This window comes from Aplysia californica, unplaced genomic scaffold (assembly GCF_000002075.1).
Source record: "Aplysia californica isolate F4 #8 unplaced genomic scaffold, AplCal3.0 scaffold00518, whole genome shotgun sequence".
NCBI classification, from domain to species: domain Eukaryota; kingdom Metazoa; phylum Mollusca; class Gastropoda; order Aplysiida; family Aplysiidae; genus Aplysia; species Aplysia californica.
In genome coordinates this window covers 481,572-494,560 of record NW_004797788.1, presented here as the reverse complement: position 1 = coordinate 494,560, position 12,989 = coordinate 481,572, and the positions used below count along the sequence as shown (strand labels likewise).

Here is a 12,989-nt window from a genome sequence, read left to right as displayed (position 1 = left end):
GTCAAACAGCTCCTACAAGTTTGCCTTTAAAATGGAAATCCTTGACATCCGTTACTGTTTCTATTCTAATTGAAGTCTCCAGTGCATTTGAATTTCATTTCCAAAAGATTAAACAAAGAGCAACATATTTGAAGCTAATTTTGAAAAAAAAATTCTGAGCAGCATTTTCTAATCAGCCAACTTTGTTTCCTGCACCTTTCTTGAGTTGGTTGTGGTATACCCCCCCCCCATCCATAACACTATATAACTGTCAGGTCATTTGAGATGGTGGATCTCCAATTTTCTGCCCCTTTCCGTTAGGACATAATGGGGAGCCATGAAAACTCATCAAACAGCCCATGTTCAAGAAAAACCATACCTGGATTAGAACCCGAGTTCATCCCTCAGAAAGAAAAAGAGATAAGAGCTTAGCAAATGGAGCACTTTCATGAATGCTGTGCTCTCACCCAATCCAGACGTTGACAGACTCAGAAACTAACATGGCAAAGAACTCTTTTTATCTCTTTTATCACTGTAAAAACTAGCTGCTTATTACAGGTATCACTGAGCTTTGTTTTACAATGTTTAGTTTAGTTTTAGTAGAATTTTTCCGGCGATCGCAAATGCATAAGGTCATACGAGCGCCAAGGGGAGGATGTCAACAGACAAGTCCATACAGGGAATCAGGCTTACTATGCTCACCTCTCTAGCTTCAACAGCACAACATCTGCTTCGACTGTCAAGGCACCCTAGAAATAGCGGGTCAAGAGAGTACAAACATACAACAGAAGTAGAGGAAAAATAACGATGGTAAGGATTAGGAAAGAAAAAGCTGCAGTTCCCTGTTGCAGTTCATTTGCAATTCTGCTGAGCATAAGACCATGTTAATGTCTCCCTTTGGGAATGGCCTAAAGACACTTCAGGCGGTAGCACTGCCCCGGGGGCGGGTGTTTTACAATGATAAGGAGAGATTTCAAGTAAACAAATAACATGTGCATAAAAGCATACTGGTTTATAGATAGGGTTGGAATACTGTTTTCTACGATTTCCAGTGAGTGTGAAATACACTTTCACACATCAGACAAAAGGTAGGTGTATAGATGTCTGCTATGTCAAAGTTTTGCCTCTCAAAAAAAAAATTTGATACATGAAACACACTATCCAAAGTCACCCCTCTTCATCTGAAGTTTTTCTCACATTTGTCCAATATCTCTGGCAGAGTTGGGTGGTTTTGGACATCTTAGAATACCTCAGATACCTCTCTGGAGGTAAAACGTAAAGATGCACAAAGCTGATATCGCTAGTGGTGATGCCCAAATGGCTTGCAATAATGGTGAATTCTTTTTCTTTGGTATAAATTGTTTGAGAACTGAGAGCTGGCGCAGAGCAAAACGTAAAAAGAGTTCAAAGCTTCACCTTTTAAATAAAACACAATTAATTAAACTTATTGATCAAATTAAAGCAAGAAGCCTAGACAAACGTAAATTATGCATAGAATGAAACACTCTTCAATGTAGTCCCATTAAGAACAAAAGAAGGTTTATACAAAGTACAGGAATTTTTTTATAGCAATGCAAAAGGACACCTTTTATAACACAGCATTTCACTAAACAGCAAAAAAAACAAAGGCTTATTGGACCGAGTGAGACAATGATAGCACAATCATCACTAAAAACAACAATCCAAACATTAACAACTTCATCAGCAAAAAGAACTGCTCCATCGCCAACAACAGTAACAACAACCAATTATGTATGACATTACCTCGTCCATGGTAACCACAAACTTAGTTGAAACGTTATCCTCTTCCATCCTCAGCGTATCTGTCCCAACTTTATCCCGCGTAAGACTGCTCAGAAAATCCCTGCAGTCAAGTACCTGAGAAAGGTACCAGGTAATTTATCAAAATTGACACAAAAGACTTTGGCATGCACTAAAAGTTTTGATTGAAATTTGACAAAAACTGTGTGCTTGTTTGCTACAAAGTGCACAATTCATTTGTGGGCCATTAGAAATTAAATTTTCATTTATCACAATAATTCAGTTATTGTAGTGACTACAAAACTGGTTGAAGTATATAAATCAATGTGGGTTATCCAAATTTTATCACCTATTTTCTTGCCAACTTTTCAAAGACCATGTAAGTTTACCTTCTTTCATAAAGCACAAGTGCATGATGATATTGATATAAAGAATAGATAGTTTACTTGATTTTTTACTGTAATCATTAGAGGCCAAGAAGTTGAGGTAACTTTAGTCCTAGCAATTTCAGTTTTGGTGAAAGTGAAAGTATGCTATTCTAAGAGCTATGAAAAGAAAACAGAACCAAAGTCGGAAAGAATAATAATTATTATAACAAAAACAATAGTAATAATAGTAAAAATAATATTAATAATAATGACAATAATAATAATAATAATAATAATAATAATAATAATAATGATGATGATAATATTTTTTAAAAAATAATGATAATAATAAACCAAATAATAAATAATAACAATAATAATAATAATGACTATTTATGCATTATTCCGTAAGGGAAGGCGCTAAGCACTGCACAATGCAGAATTGTTACTCAACTCAACTGACAAAACAAAAGATAGAAAATTCGCACACACAAAAAAAAATGTTTAATTACTGGCTGAGTATTTTAGTGTCGGAAAAAAGGCTGCTGGTCCAATTTTCTTTTTTTTAAATATATAGGTTTGGGAAATATTGGATAAATTGTACTGTGACCGTATGCTTTTTGAAAAAAATATAACATCAGCATCATATGTAAGTAATCGATGAAACAAAAGATGCCTCGAACTGTAGTCATTCAGAGTCACAAAAGTTTTCCTCTGAAGAACAAATAAAATGACATGAAAGAGTTCGGTGCACTCTCCACAGAGCAGAAGCTGTGTAGGCAATGAATGGAAGATCTAACCTAGATTTTAAAGTCTAAATTAGTTCTTCATCTGGATTATCAATCACATCAAAAAAGTCAATTTGAGTCTTGCACCAAGAGCATGAGACTCTTACACCTCACTTCCAATTCTCTCCATCCATAGTACCCCTTTCTTTAATGGAAGAAGAATATTAGGGCAATCTCTTTAATTTGTTTTTGGGTTATTTGTTTATTGACAACTACGTTCTGACTAAGTGTTCACTGAAAAAAATTATGTAGGAAAAGAGCTAAAATTCTAGAAATGTTACAACAGCACTAACAGGAGTCAATTCTAACTGTTGACTTAACTAACAATGAAAGTGGCTCTTCAGAGAACACTAATGGCAAGGTTCAGGTTGGTACCCTTAAAAAGCTGGATTTCTCTCATTATTTTGTTATTGCATTTGGTCCATACAAAGTAACATGCTTGAATACGATTTTACAAATAAGAAATCATCGGTATAATGTTATTTTTCTCTCTCCTCCCCCTTTCTTCCCCCCTTACCCCAAATTTTTGTGTGTGTGTTCACTCTTCCATAACCAGTGCCTATGGTGTAGCAGTTAGGTGCTCCGCAGTCAAATGCAAGAGACACGAATTCAATTCCCAAGAGGGCAGAACATTTTTATCAAGTATCTCGGTCTTTCTGCTGGGATTGGATGTTCTTATCTGAACATTGATTGCTCATCTTAAAATTCTTGCAGACAAACATGCAGATAGTTGCATTCCTAAACACATAATCTTTGCTACACAAAGCACGGGCACCAGCAACGGAATTTGTTGCAGTGAGGGGTTCCCTGCCGAATGCCTTATCACGTCAGGGTCACAGGGTTCAGCTCCCTGTCGCCGCCCTGTCTGGGCTGACTTAGCTTTTCGTACTTTTCAATTTAAAATTTTAGGTGCATCCTTGTATTCATGGTAATTATGCATTTCTGCTCTTGAGACTCAAAAAGGAACGGACATTGTAACTTGTCTAGATATTTCATTAGACGCGCTGAAGTCAGCAAAGCTATATTGTAAAATTTTTCAGACAAGAGTGAATGAAAAAAATCAATATTAAAAGAAACGGCATGACAAAAACTGTTAAACTTTTGGAACATGAACAACAAAACATTGAAGGAGATACTCAGAAAAGATGGTATCAGCGCATATAATAGAAAGATGTAATTTTACAACTTTATCCATCTGGCACAAAATTCGCTTAGAATTAATTATTCCTCCACATACAACTTTATGTATCTAATACAATCGTGAATATTCCCATGTTTTCTCGGAAGTTTATAGAAATTACCCTGTAGTGTCTCTATCTATGAAGAAGTACAAATCGATTTTAGAGCCAGAATACATCTACAGTGCAATACACGAGCAGTAGCCTATCTGTTACACTCCTTAAATTCTAACTATTCTTACAACGCTAGGATTAGGTTTTCTAAGTCGACTGAATAAAAGGGATGACTTATCGTAACTGGGTTTCCAGAATAATTTCTAGCTTTCCAGTGGCACTGAATCAGCACTAGACTTTTCCAGCTTTTAATTTCGTTTCTAGACCATTTGTAATAACTGACAGCGTTAATCTGATTTCTTTACATTCTTAAGTGTCTGTGCATATATTTCCGACACAAAATTAAGAATAAATGTGTTAGCTTTCATTGTTTTTATTCCATGCAAGAAGTTTATCTCCCATGCATTTACAAAGTTTTTGTAGTTTTTTAAAATCGCAAAATATATCTTTCTTATTAGTATGCAAGCTGCCACAGACACAGCATGATTCATGAACAAATTTAGAGTGCCTTTCTCTTGTTTAATAGTAAAATAAGAGCCAACGCTGAGAGTATTTTGTCAAAAAATGCAAAAGTGCATCTTTCTTCTCTTATAACTTGACTATTACTACCCGCGCAGATTTAAGATTCCTCATGGTAAAAGACATGATTATGATATATGTAGTCAGCTTGATAACACAGATTTAGGAGAGATCTGTCGTGCTGTTTTTAAATAAACAATCATTTATTCATAAGTATATAACTAAATGGGACATATTGGGCACTCTATAAACATTTGTCTAGAACAAAAACTAATGCACAAAAATTAACCATTCTAACGCAGAATAAATCTCAAAACATTGAGCTTTTAATACATCACTGTAATGATTTGCTGTGTGGGATGGGGAAGAAGTTATATCATTTCAAATGTAGACAAAAATGCTAACTTCTTAACCGAAACCAGCAAAGTCGCTTCAGGGCTCATTAAACCTGAGACCCTGATGCTGGGGAGTTTCGGCGGGCTGCTGAGTCACGCTAACTAAAAGTCACAGAATCGAGAGAAAAGTGAAGCCGTGAAAGAAGCAAAAATGTGAAGAACGCAACAACAAAAAAATACAAGATTAACATACTTGTTTAAATAACAAAGATTTAAGTAGAATTGGAGTTCCATTTTTCATATACTTTGTTAAAGACGAGCTCACTTTTCATTACGAATAACACTAACCTTCTTCTCAGCATCCCGCAAAGCATTATGCATATCAGTCTGCCTCTGAGCTTTACCCTTCAAGAAAACAATTCTATCTGCATCCATTTGCATTTGCAAAGGACAGACAGTTTTCAATTTGAGTTTCACCATGAAGGAGATGAAGTCTGGATCATACTCTTCTGAAGCTGGCAAACTTCCGCCTTGGTGCCCACTGGGTGAATGTTTTACATCTTGTGGCATTTCAGGCTGTAACAGCAGTATTCAAATACTATGATTACAATACAGACTAAAAACTTCCACTTGTTCCCTTCTTGCATTTTCTAAAGACCTGTCTGTAAGATTACTCTAAAAGCTGGTAGGAAAGATGTTGTTCTCGTTTCGTTTTTAAAAATGGGGAGGAAAAGACAAATTCTTGACGAACTAAACTTAAGATGCCCCTTTAGATACAAAAACAGAGAACAGAACATTTTAAATGCCACTAAGGAAAACCCTAAGAGTGCAAGTTGGTTCTCTGGTCCTTAGCCCCTATAATGCGGAGCATGACAACTTTATTTTCTCAATGGCCACTGAGATGATCTCCCTTTGCAGTTTTGGCCTGTTTGCACAGAGGGTGACACAGGAGCTTATCAACTAATAAGAATAGAATCAGACAATTTGTTCAACCTAATCTCTGCGTCTACAGACTCTTTTGAATTGATGGTAGATTAGTAAGAATTTTTATGAAAAGTTCCAAAATTCAGCCCATTTTTTTAATTCAATGAAATAAATTAAATCTAAACCAAAATAATAATTAACCATACTTTTGTCTTCTCCCCTTCCCCTCAAAAAAAAAATTAATTAATTAGTTAAAGATATATATTCCTCAGTTCAGTCAAATCAGGTTATACCGTCAACCTTGGGATGAGAAGGAAGCTGAGAGTATAATGGGGTTTGCTATATAGGAGGGCCTTAATGTTGACCTCTGTTAAATAGCATCAACTGCCTAGCCTCAAAGATGCTCAATTCTCTCAGATGCACTGTGTAAAAACCCAGAACAATTGCATTTGAGCAACAGCGTAATTTGAAATCATTTTGAACTAAGATCGGGAAACAATAGTTGTTGATTATTAGCACCATTGAACTAGATAACTTCATTTTATCTTTTATAAGATTTTGTAAAAGAGAAATTGAAGCAGTAGCAAGAAACAGAAAAGCTCTTCAAAGACTTCAAAGAGTGATTTTCACGGGACTTTTAAAGCAAGGGTCTTGTTTTGCATCCAAAAAACTATCACTATAATCAGAGAAAAACCAGCAGTCAACTACCACTGAGATCTAGCAGGGCATGCAAAGAAGAATAAGATCAGCAAACAATAGATGTTGATTATTGGCATCATTAAACTGGACAACTTCATTTGATCTTTTACAGATTTTGTAAAAAAAAAAATTGAAGCAGTTGCAAGAAAAGCTCTTCAAAGACTTCCTAGAGTGATTTTCACAGGACTTCTAAAGCAAGGGTCTTGTTTTGCATCCAAAAAATTACACTATAATCAGAGAAGAACCAGCAGTCAACTAACTGAGATCTAGCAGGGAATGCAAAGAAGAAAAAGAGAACTTTGTGGTTGTCCTAATGTACAGTCAAACCTGCCCTAATGGCCATCTGCAAAAAATTTAGATAATGCGAAAATACATTACAGTATAGCAACAAAAAACTCAAATTTTGTTTTATTTGTTTTAGTAGAGGTTTTACGGCGCTCGCAACTGCAAGGTCATATGAGCGCCAGAAGATTTGAGGTTTTACGAGAGAGTAACAAACATAAAAAAGAAGAAGGGGAGAAAAGGACGACAGACATTTGAAGGAAAGAAGGAGTAAACCACACCAGAGCACCCGCCAACCGCCCACAAAACTCAAATGTGTCCCTGCCGGTCAATATCAGTCATATGAAGAAAATTTCAAAACTGAGTTAACGTTATTTTCAAAAACTATCACCTTTTCCCTACAATTAAAATAAGAATGAAGTAAATATTACCATATTTGACGAAAATACAGAACTTTTAATTGTGTGAGGTGAGGAAACACGAAAAGGAGAATATGGCCTCTGAAGTTGATCAACATGTTTCCATAGCAACAGGGGTCTTAGAATTGAGATAGAGACTTGAAATTTAGCAGTTATCTTGTCTATGCCACTACAAGGTAATATACGGAAGTAGAAAACTATTCATATACAGAGAAAAAACTTATGGACAAAACAAAATTTTCACGAGAATGGACTTCACGTCAAATACAACAAAATATTAGCGTTATGCTAGATACCAGATACTAATTTTTCAAAGTAGCTGTATGTCAAATTCGTCTGTTTCATATGAAAGGCCTATGCCTCCTGAGAATTTTGATACCATACTTTTATAACTCTCAGTCAACGTTTTAGAGAATGGCAGCTGTTTCAATTTAACATAATAATCAAATATTGCTGAAGTCGCTAACTGGCTGCAACCCCATGATTAACAGATAATAAATGAGTACCAAGTGCACCAAACATCTCTACATTAACAGAGTACAATCAGAATAACAAAGAAATGAAGCCTTTTTTTTTTTTAAAGACTGTGAGAGCATTACAAATCAGTTTTCTATTGCCTCAAACACGATGATCTGTCGTTATTTCAATAAAAACACCGAACGTTGTCTCGGCCGGCGCCGCATCAGTCTCCGCGGCAGACGAGTCGGCTATACTGTAGTATACTGAGTACTCCCCGGAATTTCGCGGAAGGATTCAAGCAAAATAATTCCAAGCCAACGACTTTATTCTAATAGAAAAAGAATCGTTCTTTCTATTGAATTTTTTTTGCCAGTATTTTACACACTTCGTGTTAAAAATGATCTTTAAAAATTTAGACACTTTTTTCAAGATTTTCTATCCAAAAACGCCAAAGGCCAAAAATAATAACCACGGGAAACCAAGCTCAAAGCAGTATAGCTCTCCGCAAATGAAAAGACGGTATTAAAACATGAATCTTCCTGCAAAGCATTCGAATGCATGGGTTTCAATATTGAACCTGCCGACCTCGCATTCCGACCGCGAGGGCTTCCCTTTCCATGGCGATTCTCCAGCTCCAAATACTCGGATATAAACAAACATTGCACTATTGTAACGAAGAAAACCTGAAGTTTTTCAAAGTGTTCAGCATTTGGTGTTTATAGCAAAAGAGCGAAGGAACAGAGCTCTGAATTGCCCCCTTTTCACCGAAATCATGCGCTCGGAAGGCCGCCAGTCTGCTTACATGCCGTGTTTATACTACCTAATTATACGTTTGCAATAGCACCATAAACATACAAGAGCACACATACACACACACACATATACACACACACACACACAAACACACACACACATATAAACACACACACACACATACAAACACACCAACACATATGCACATAGACCGCCTCGCTGGCCTCTTGGTAAGGAGTCTGCTTTGAGAGATCTAGAGGAAGGTTAATTAATCTTTTAAAAGCTCTAAAACACAATGAAAACGGATTTTAAAAGTCAATCCAAGTGTAAAACTGAAAGATCAACAGATGATAACAGCTAGCAGGGCACGCCCACACAGTCAGCTGTTAACGTAAACAAGCTTGAGGTGAGCCAAAAGTGACCGTTTTTACTCCGTTTTACAAATCAGAGTTGTTTAAATTTCTGACCATTCATGCTCGAAAAGGGGTCAAAATCTAAAAATAGCTGCGAATGAAAAACTTTGAAGGAAAGATTCTCTACTATACACGATATTTGGTCAAAGCAAAGGTGGCCATAAGGTAATGGTTCAAAAAATAATCTCACACCTACACACTAGCAAGGTCCAAATTCCTTTATCTCGTCACCCAAGCTCACAACAAACCACACACACCTCCAAAATAAATCAAAATAAAATATTTATAGTCGATTATAGTTGTTTATTTTTATCTTAAATGAAGCAGAAGACATCAAACTTTCAATAGATCCAAAAAACAAAAATTTCATGAAAAGTCACTTTTTTGTCTTTCGAGCCTCGTAGCTGATATTGAGCGGGGCAGACAGAAATTTAACGGCATTCAGTACAAGTAAAAGAAACAACAAAGGTAGTGCCTGCGAGTCAGCACAATAATACATCCTTCACGATGAAGTCCCAGAGGTTTCGAACAGGTCATACTGAGCTGTTTCATGCAGGGGGGCTCTCGTGGTCTGGAGGTTAAAGTGTTCACCTCTCATCCAATAGGTCCCGGGTTCAAATCCGGATAGCGACGGAAAATTTTCTTCTCTAAATTTGTTTCCTTTCATCCTCCTTTCCTGCTCTCTAGCAATGTTCTGTCGTCTGCTTTCGTCTCCACTTTCTGCCCCCATCCTCTCACCTTTGCCTCCTCCTTGGCTCCTGGCTCTTTCTGCAGTCTACTGCTACTCCTTGGCTCCTTCTTCTTATTGTTGTCTTTCAGCCACACCTCTAATCTTATGGTGAAAGATCTACACGTTGCCTTCTCGGACAAGGGTGAAAAATCTCGGAGCTCCCATGTGCAAGTTGAGCATGTTAAAGATCCCTTGGTGGTCCAAATTCAATAAGAGTAGGCTTCAGTCACCACCCGGGCAATATTCAAAATTTCCTACCAACTGAAAATGTTTATAATGTGTCTTGCGCGCTCATTTGAACTTATGCAGTTGCGAACACTTACAAAACAAACAAAAAACTTGCGACAAAAGTGTCGCTCGTGGTGGCGACCAATTTGTTTCTTTTACCATGGCACTCAGTCACTCGACAGTCTAGCTAGCTTCCTCGTCTGATAATTTTTGTACGTTTTGTTTTACAACTGGACAAAGCTTGCAACAAATAAAGTAGCATAAAAAACTATCTTTATTCTTCCCCCCAATGCTTTTTCAAAAGAAGAAAAACCATAATACAGTAGTAGTCTCTGCCTAAGATCACGGTGCTCGGGAGCAAGGAAAATGCACGATCTTAGGCGAACGTGATCTTAGCCAACGCACCAAGGGAAGGTATAAACTGTGAGCCATGTTAAGGCTAACAACCCGTCATATGGTCTCCCTTCACTCTAAACTGAACTGACATGACCCCTGGGTGAGTTTATGACATATGAGTGGTCAACCTTCATGACCAATCACAATCATATTATGGCATGAGGCATGCCATTTTCACTTTATCCTATCTTGAGTCGCAAGGAGCCATATGTTTATCCAGAATTGCCCTTCCGTGTGATCCCGTCTCGGTAGTAGTAGTAGTATAGGGTTTTACGGCGCTCGCAACTGCGTAAGGTCATATGAGCGCGCGAAACACTAGTTGTTTGCATTCGCAACAGTTCACTGCACGGTTGGTTAGCTTTTAGCCTTTAAAATGTTAAAATGTTTTAAAATATCAGTGTAGATATATATAAATTTTCGATCTAAAACAATTTTTCTAGTTAACATAAAAATTTTAAATAGTATCAATTTCACTTTACAATTTGCCATAAAGGCCAATAGCCTTTATAAAATTCAAAATTCTGCTGGGAACAACGACGGAAAAAATGTCTTGCAATTTCTTGCATTTATAGTATTTCCTTCGGATCTCTCCAAAGTCTAGACATTCGGTTAAGATGTGTCTAATGGTAAAATCTGTGTTGCATCCGACACAGAACGGCTTCTCATCTCGTCTGGGGCAAACACTGTACCATTTTTCATAGAGTTCTACAATGCACATGAGATCACATTCACAAGATTGGCTGATCTGTGACGTGACGGACAGTGCAATGTCAATCTCAACTTTTCACTCATCGGCTGTGCCCGCCCGGCTTTTTGTTCTATAAATTATGATCTGAAAGGCGGATTATCTTAACCGGATGTAGACCTCCAGAGTGAACCAGATGGGATCTTACTGGTGATAATTTTTGTGTAATAAAATTTCTGCAACAGCAGGATCTTAAGCGACCGGGAACGTAAGCGGGATCTTTAGCGGAGAAACCTCTGAAGGGAAAGATGTTTTCTTCATTTAGATCAGTCCTGCCAGAGATGGCCCACGACCTGTCTAAGGCGGCCACTTTTCTCCTCGACAATGGGTGGCTGTCTGGGTGCTTTTTCCTTAGTTCCCACCTGCCTTATTTGAGCCTAGATCTACATCTAATGCGTTTGATCCGCGGCGAGCTAAGATATCAAACCTAACAACTGCAAAACATCAAATTATGGTAAAATTCAGGGGGGCATGCCCCCCTGAATCCCCCCACCATATTTTTATTAGGTCAGGGGCTTGTCCCCCTGAAACCCCTGCTTCTCTTGGGGCCAAAAACCAGCGAATAACAATTGCGGAGTGGGAACTATACCGAAAAAGCGCCGCTGTCTTACGGAACCCATAAGTTCGACGACAGTATTGATAGGAGCCTATTTAATTTGGAGACTTAAATTATAATGCTAACTGATTAAGATTTGCAAGGAGCTGGTAGATCTTACCACAAGAATGTTAGATCTATATAGATCTAGTTACAAACGTTAACTGAAGTTGAAGTTTGTTAGCTACACAGATCGGGCCGACATGATATCACACAGACATGAAAGTGACGAAGATCCAGTCAGTACAACCACAAGTCACAAACAAGGATCTCGAAGTCAATAAAAATTAGGGATACCTACCGAGCCTTCCGTCGAATGCACGTTCGTGTCCTTCTTCTCCATCATTGATGATGATTGATAGTTAGTAGCTTGTCTGTCCAGTTTAAAGAGTTATCATTCCAAATTAGAAGTTACATTGATAGGATATCCAAAATTAGGATGAAACAAGACTAAATTTAAGGAGTTTCAGAAACATCAGCCTGGCCCAACCTTTCTCAGGAGGACAATAATGGCGACACAACTTAGAATTTAGACCACCTCGAGTCAGCCGAGTCTGCACATGAAACTTTTCTTAGAAAACACCCGTGATCAAGGGCCGTTTGACTAAAAAGAGAACTTCTGTACTGTCTTCTGAAATTACCAGGTAACCAGGCCACCAGGTGCGAGATAAAAATAAGACAAGTCAAAGTCAGATTCAATTTTTTCCAAATGCAGCAGGAAGAAATCTACTTCCTCATTAGTCGCTGTAGTCCTTTTTTCATTTTGCTGGTCTTGAAGAATGGAAACTGAAACCAAAAAAGAGTAGCCTAAACACTAATATAAGAGATCTATAATATCATTGGCCTAGCTAAGCCCAGTGTGGAAATTCCGTTTTCTTGGAAGTCTATTTTTAGCAGGGTAGCTCCCAAGACCGACAACTAGGCTATTCTTCTATGGGGATTGATCTATGGGGAGGGGAGATCACTGATGTCAGTGAACAGGAATATCTCGTATCTGGTGCCTTAATAATATTAAAGATAAACAAATAAGCAGTTTCATTGGTGATTAGTTGTGCCATAAAGTTGTATACATTTTTTACTTTCACTATCGTCTATTGTCGTGGTTTTCTAAGCATTCACCCTCATAACAAGGAAAAACTGATGATTAATATTATTGTTAGGCCTATAGCTTTTGTCAAATTGCTTTGATTTTTATATCAAGATAATATATAAAGGATTTTTTTTTATATCTGTAAGAAGAATATTCAGGAAGCCCAAGCAGACAGTCCAGATCTATGTTCTAAAGAACGAGAATGTGTACACCC

The 12,989-nt window shown here is 37.4% G+C and overlaps 1 protein-coding gene across 3 annotated transcripts in view; it reads right to left on the bottom strand.

The window, feature by feature from the left end:
* The window catches only part of LOC101852116, a 39,753-nt gene extending 26,807 nt beyond the window's left edge, over nt 1-12,946 (bottom strand). For 2 of the 3 annotated variants that reach the window (XM_005106195.3, XM_005106196.3), the window contains exons 1-3: nt 11,987-12,946; nt 5,391-5,618; nt 1,744-1,857 (exon numbers count right to left, since the gene is read on the bottom strand). In XM_005106195.3, the coding sequence (XP_005106252.1) occupies nt 1,744-1,857; nt 5,391-5,618; nt 11,987-12,031 (387 nt within the window). In that variant the 5' untranslated portion in view covers nt 12,032-12,946. The remainder of the gene's footprint in view (nt 1-1,743; nt 1,858-5,390; nt 5,619-11,986) is intronic. The other variant, XM_035971841.1, reaches the window with a different exon arrangement.
* Between the last annotated feature and the right edge of the window lie 43 nt (nt 12,947-12,989).